The 7,123-nt window shown below is 43.3% G+C and overlaps 1 protein-coding gene across 3 annotated transcripts; it reads right to left on the reverse strand.

Moving 5' to 3' along the window:
- Window positions 1-820: 820 nt before the first annotated feature.
- Window positions 821-4,118, reverse strand: LOC136508488 (F-box/LRR-repeat protein 10-like). 3 transcript variants are annotated; one of them, XR_010771994.1, is made up of 6 exons: window positions 3,831-4,118; window positions 3,518-3,723; window positions 3,173-3,266; window positions 1,385-2,818; window positions 1,061-1,150; window positions 997-1,012 (listed from the first exon to the last, which is right to left on the reverse strand). XR_010771994.1 is itself a non-coding variant. In XM_066503180.1 (5 exons), the coding sequence occupies exons 1-4, from the start codon at window positions 4,029-4,031 to the stop codon at window positions 1,397-1,399; spliced, it is 1,923 nt and encodes a 640-aa protein (XP_066359277.1). In that variant the 5' UTR covers window positions 4,032-4,118; the 3' UTR covers window positions 821-1,150; window positions 1,385-1,396. The 3 variants fall into 3 exon arrangements, 2 of the variants coding, with proteins under 2 accessions (XP_066359277.1, XP_066359270.1); XM_066503180.1 differs by having other exon boundaries at window positions 821-1,150; XM_066503173.1 differs by lacking the exons at window positions 997-1,012; window positions 1,061-1,150 and having other exon boundaries at window positions 1,151-2,818.
- Between the last annotated feature and the right edge of the window lie 3,005 nt (window positions 4,119-7,123).

The raw sequence follows: 7,123 nt of genomic DNA on the forward strand, positions 1-7,123 counted from the left end.
GCAGAATCGGACGGCTAGGGGAATTCGGAGCGACGTGGCCACCCTGAGAGGCGGCCAAAGTCTCCTGCTTTGATATATACTAATGAGTTGCCCTCTTTTTGCGTCATCGTCCTGATAAATCGTATAGGAAAAGAAAAAACTGCGAAAGAAATATTTTGAGATATATATGTTTAGCGTTTGCCACATGAGATTTGGGATAAAGTTTTGAGTATTGTTTCATCCATCAATGTATTTTTAAATGAAATTTAAGTACTCCTTCATATTTTATCCATCTGTTTTAAGTCTTTATAAGTAGTATTTGGGTATTTTTATGTTTAAGTTCTCTTGCAATATATACGGATGTAAAAAATTCTTTTGAAAATGAATAGATTTATGTTTTACATAAATAGATAGGCTCTGTTCGGCTGATCTATAAGCCGCTTGTTCTAATTTGTACGGCTAATTTATTGGGAGAGAAAAATATTGTAACATGGCTGATAAATCCCAATATAACTACATATCTTGTTTTAGGACGGATATATCTCCTAATGTATTCCAATATTTGACTATTTATATAAAATATTATCAATGTTTATATCTCCTAATATATTTATTATGAAAATGTGTTCAAATATTGATCTAATGGTATTTATTATGCATCATAGATATTAGTCTTTTTATATATTTAGGTAAACTTAGAAAAACTGACTCCTCCAAACGAGTACAATTATTTTAGTGCGGATGAAGTATATAAAGATTGAAAGTATGACTTTGAAAACCAACTATGCTTTACATTGATAGACAGAGAGAGTAAATACGCAGTTTCCTGCATTACATGAGTGTTTAAATAAGACGCTGGATGCCTTTGCCCTTTAGGCTAAGCTTGCCATGTGACAATCCATCCAAAGGCATCATCAGATCTTAGGAATTCAGACGACGGAGTGAGCAAAAGTGAGGACCTCTCCATTCTATCAGATCAATATGTGTAACACCAGAAAGCATAGATACCATACATACGAGCACCGATTTGAAATAGTTTGCTAAGTATGAGTGGAAATATCAATATGATAAAACAGCACACTAGTTTCACGCCTGGAATAATCAGCACGACTCCCGCATGTGTCAGGGTCACACGAGAACTGGACAAGGGCAAAAACTGCAGAGCAGATACCTGGCAACCAAGTTAAGAATTCAATACAAAGAAAAATTATGTGTCCATATGCAACGTCCAGAATCTGAATCGAACATACATAACATGGTTGCCATATGCACACGGAATGGCAACCCAAGAAATGGTATATATGAGAATATCTTCACTACTAGTACAACAGATAAATACAAAGCTGATTCGAGCTTGGTGATATCATATTTGGTTAAGCAACTATGGCACATGACAACAGCTTACCAAACAGTTTCCTCATTCTTCCATGATGGTGTCATCATCTGAAACCGGTTCACCCTCCAAGAGCCACTGTTCAAGCTCATCAAGATCGTCGTCATTATGTCGATACCAGTCAGAGGAGGTGTCCCAGAGCATAGTCCCTAATTCTTCACCACGACAAGCCATATGTAAGAAAGGCCGGCTTCGAGACAGTGCATCCACCATAACCCTATTCAAGCTACCTGTAATTCCCAGCCACCGCAATCTAGGGAAGTAAGGTTTCTTAAACCAACGAGTTGCAAGGGGTGTAATCCCACCGCAGTCAAAAAGATCCAGCAGCTGCAAGCTGCTGCCATAAGTTCCACCATCCAATTGCATGGAAGCAAGAGCCATCACAGAGGCATCCCCGATTTTTGGATTTTCTCGCATTCGGAGCTCAATAAGAGGAGTTCTGCTCCTTGCTAACAGCATGATACCATCATCTGTGATACTTGGAATTCTGGAGAGATCTAACACCTGTAGGCTCTGCTTCACAGGGCCAGCAAATAACAAGGTGATACAATCATTTGTAAGCTTCCGGCAACCCCTCAGAGACAAGGAAGTTAGAGGACATGTTCCAAGTCCCAGATATTTCAATGATTGATCGCTAATATCAGTGCCATCCAACGTCAAAGTCTGCAACTTGGGAAGGCAGCTCAGAGCCCTAACAGCTTCATCACCCAAACTGCGGCAGTCCCTGAGATCCAGTACATTGAGATCCTTGTTGCATGATAATCTCTCTATCCCAACATTAGTTAGTAGTTTGCACCACCTCAGACTTACATGCGTTAGGCAAAGAGAAGTGGCTATAATGTCATGGAAAACCAAATCAGTTAGGTGGCTTCCATGGGACACCCGAAGCTTGTGAAGACCGGAACAAGAGTGAATGATTGCCCTGAAACCAGTGTCTGTAACACGGGAGAAACCACCTAGACATACACTCTCAAGATTTGAACACCTGTCAGCCATCAACAGGATTCCGAGATCATTCACTCGGCGGAAGGAAGTTACTAAGAATTCCTGGCTGCGCATGAGAGAAATATGCTTCAGTTTACCATGTGGATTGATTTGCTGAAGACCAGCATTGGTGAGATCTGATGATGAATTAGGCTCCACAATTGGTGCATCTTGTATGTCCAGATGTGTCAGTGATGGAAGTGCGACTGATATGGAACCAATCAGATGGTCAGTTATGAAATCCACAGCCAGGCATAACTTTTGAAGGCTAGGAAAGAAAACTGGTGCCTTAACATAATCCATGCATTGTTGTGCTTCCGTAACTGCTGCCAGAAGTTCAAGTAACATTGTCATAGGAATATAACCGATCTCAAGAGATGATAGGCTTTCAGAAGCAGATGCCCATACATGACCAAAGTTGGGGTCATCAAAAGTTGAGAAATCAAGTGCCAATCTCAGACTCTGAAAAGGTTGGAACAATGTCAGGCCAATTCAAAATCAGTAAGGTATGCACTAGTAGAAGTGTACAGTCTGATCATAGTGGCTCATCAATGACTCACATACAAATCATGAGGATGGCACTACCAAGAACTAATAAGTAATAACATATAAAGCAAGATACAGATCATGGTATGTATACCACAAACTTTCTATATCAGTTGACTTCAGTTTATTAATTGGACAATTATAAACACTAGGAGTTGACCAGCATGCTTTCCTCGATTCATGTAATAAAGAAACCAAATGACTGTGCCAATCTGTCGGCACACTAGTGATCAGAGAATGAAATCGAACCATTTGTAAGTTGTAACCTACCTCTAGCTGAGAACATCCATTGAGCAATTCCTGTAGATCAGAGAAATTTACCACCAGTCCCCTACGTGCACCCAGAGAGTTGAGAGAAAGCACCCTGCGTCCGTAGGAAAACGTGCATTCAATATCATAATAGCATACCGTACGACTGAAGTACCAATTCAAACAGAGCGGATGCTATACAAGCAAACAGTGAAGACATTGCAATTGACACAAGCAAAGCCTCAGACGGCACACAGATCCATGTCATATGTGCCATGCCATTGTTTGCCGCAGAAGCGGCTCCGATCGGGCGTACAGGTGCCGCGCAGGCGACCCAGTCTAAGAGAGAATGTATACAGTACGTACCTGAGATCTCTGCAGGTGGTGCCGAGCTCGCAGAGCAGGCAGCCGCTGATGTTGTCGCAGTTGAGGAGGAGGAGCTCGTGCAGGCCGGGGCGCGCGAGGCAGGCGATGGCGGCGTCCTCCAGGCGAGCGCAGTCGAGGCGCAGGCTCCGCAGGCTCGGGTTCGGCGGCAGGAGCGGGCGTAGCAGCTCGTGCGTCAGGGCCACCTCCTTCAACAGTCGCCCAAACAAGCAAACGGAAACGAGGAGCGCGTCAGTCTCATGGGGACGAAAGCTGGGGAGAGCGAGGAGAGAGAGAGGGCGTGTGAGCTACGTACGAGGAGGTGGAAGGAGGGGAGGAAGGCGAGCGCGTGGGAGGCGCAGGCGCGGAGGCCACGGCAGGCGGCGGCGGCGAGGAGGAGGGAGCGGACGTCGAGGCGGGAGAGGATGGTGGCGACGACGGCGGCGGGCAGCGCCGCGTCCATCGCCGGAGCCGGCGCGCACGGCTCGATCGGATCTGGCGGGAGAGGCGGGGGCATGGTGGGATTGCTGCGTCGTGGCGTTGGTGGAGAAGATGGGGAGATGGAGATGCGTGGCGAGGTGGGGCGGTGGGGGAGAGAGAGAGATGGCGGTTTTTGAGGAGGCAGAGCCGTTGCTGCTTCGCGGAAGCTTCGTCTCTCGGTGTCTCAGATCGAATCACGGGGCCCACGTCTGCCGCATCGCATGGTAGCGACGGCCGAACGGGTTGGTTGCGGCGCAGGCCGTGCGGGCTGAGGCCCATTCTGAAATTGCTGTAGCTGATGGTGGCGTCTACGGAAGTCTTCTTTCTCTTCTCTTGGTTATTGTCAGCAGTATATACTACTCCCTCCATCCCAAAGTCATTCCATCTTAAGTTTAACAAAATTTATATAATACAAAATAATAATATTTATAATACTAAATAAGTATTATTATATTACCATTATTTTTTCATAATATATCTGTTTAATGTAATAAATCTTTGTAATTCTCACTAGTCAAAAATTGAGATGTTTTGACTCTCTAAGAAAATCGGGGTCACTTATAATTTGGAATGGAGAGTACTTCTGTCCTAAAAAGATGTAATTTTAAATATGGCAACATATCAGGTGCAAACTAACCAACCTGTATAAACTTGAAAACTACCGATCAGGACCACCAGATACTGATCCAATGGATGGGGTGAGGGGGCTTAAGCACAAAAAAAAAAAGGCCGGCGGGTGGGGGGCTTAAGCACAAAAAAATTCCACCTCTCACCCCATCTATTGGATCAACATTTAGTGGTCCTGATGGGTAGTTTCCAAGTTTACACAAGTTGGTTGGTTTACACATGATATGTTGCCTTTAAATATAGTCAAAGTTGAACAATTTTAATTTTTTATAGGGAATATTATTAATATGTATGACTCTAAATAAATATATGATAAAAATATATTTCATGACCAATCTGACTATACTTATTTAATATGAAAAATATAATACTTTCTATATAAATTTAATTAAATTACAAGCTAGTTCACTTAGTACTAGTATTCTGTAATTGTTTCCTTTTTGTACGGAGGGGTATGTTTGAAGGGGGATTTGGGAGTGTTAGAAAAAAATTATGTTATACGTACATGTGAACTCTGCTTTTAAAAAATATGTACATGTAAACTACTTGCAGAATTTGTACGCTAGGTCTCTGCTTCTACACATTCTTCGTATAGGCCGGGCCTTGTTTATTTTCCATAAACTTTAGCCCTGTCACGTAGGATATTTAGACACATACATAGAGTATTAAATATAGACTAATTATGAAACTAAATACACAGATTGAGACTAATTAGCCTCCCACGAATTTTTAAGTCTTATTTTTTCATGATTTGACAATGTGGTACTACGATAAACATTTGTTAATGATAGATTAATTATGCTTAATAAATTTGTTTCGCGGATTACGTGTAATTTATTTTATTATTATTATCAAACACTCGATGTGATACCCCATGTGACACCCCTAAACTTTAGCCTCTGAATTTAAACACAACAAGTTTGCAACACAACAACAAAGTCTGAGAGGTGAAAGCAACATGGATAAATTCTTCAATCTGGATCCAAATTTAATCTCCTAAGAAGAGTTTTAATATCCCTGTTGATATGGATATTCAGAATCTGATTGTGTAAGGATACAAGATAGGACATGGATTATTCATAAATTTTATATAGATTATTCTACGTTTAAAATAAGGTATCCGATATTTTTTCTCCCTAAATTAAAACCCAAAAGAATTAAAGATAAAGAAAACTTGCTAACAAAAAGCTCTTATTTTGTGATGTGATTGTTTTATGTACTAAGTTTTGAATTGAGAATTTGCTGGATGTTGTTGCTTATTAGCAATTTCAAGATTATTGAAGCCTTTGTAGTGACATTTCACGTAAAAAATGTAAAGTACCTTTCGATGCCTACACGGATTGCTGAATAATATACCTACTACAAGAAAACGCCAAGTCAAAAGGAAATTTTATACAGCGGTAACATGCTTGATGCTAATTGAAATGGCATAGTGTTTTATCCGTTGCACACGACATGTGTGGTATGGTGAACCATCTTACCGCCATTTCAATGCCTTTCCAACTGGCGGCGATAGGCTAGTTTTGCCAAATACCTCTGCCAGGATTTTTTCCCTTTTTTGTAAGAACGAAAAAGAAAATAGAAAAATCCCACACAACACAATGAACTTAATGATGGCCAGCATCAGTCCAATGCTATAAAGTTGCTGAGGCACTGGTGGCGCCGGTGCTAACGCCGACTCCTCCTGCGTTGACCGTGGACCGCCCGACGCTGACCGTGGCTGGTGTGGTGGCCACGCCCCCAGTCAGCACTTGCGGGACGAGGCGGGGCACATGTGGTGCCTTAGCGCCCTCGAGGCACATGTGAAACAAGACGAGGCATATGCCCCCATGTGCGTGATGCACATGGGGTGCGTGATGGACATATAGTTTGGGTCAAGGCCCTGACGGACGTGGGGCGACGAACCCGCGGGGCACGCTCACGGCCTCCCTCCCGCTCCCACCAGCCCCACCTAGCCTCGCAACAGTAAAAAGAGTACCAAGCTGAGTCTTGTCTGGGTTGCGATACTGTCGTTTGCTTGGATAAGCACCTGCGGCTTCATCGTCTACTTGGCCTTTAAGCTGGTGGCCTACGTGATTCACTATTGGAGATCAACCGCCAGTTCTACGGCCACGGCCAACTCCGCTGATCCTGAGGCTACTATCAGAGAAGCGGTGCAGGCAATAGCCAACTGCGCAACCTCGGGATTTGACACCGCCACCAACCTGGCATATCGCGCAGCCACCGCGGCAAGGAACTTCAAGTTTTAGGGAAAAATTGAGTGCAGTTGTCAGTGTTTCGAGTTGCCATCAGCTAGTAAATTTATAATATTGCGCGCCTGGCCTGGATGGTGTGCTAAGAGGACATGAGGTTTATACTGGTTCGGGCAGAATCTCTCTACGTCCAGTTCGTTGCTGCTACTCATGTTACTAGCACTGAAAGTTTATAGTAGGGGTTACAAACGATCGAGAGAGGGACATGTCCCAAGTCTTTGGTGAGAGGAGCGAATGGGCGCCGAGGACT

The sequence above is a fragment of the Miscanthus floridulus genome, chromosome 1 (genome assembly GCF_019320115.1).
Source record: "Miscanthus floridulus cultivar M001 chromosome 1, ASM1932011v1, whole genome shotgun sequence".
NCBI classification, from domain to species: Eukaryota; Viridiplantae; Streptophyta; class Magnoliopsida; order Poales; family Poaceae; genus Miscanthus; species Miscanthus floridulus.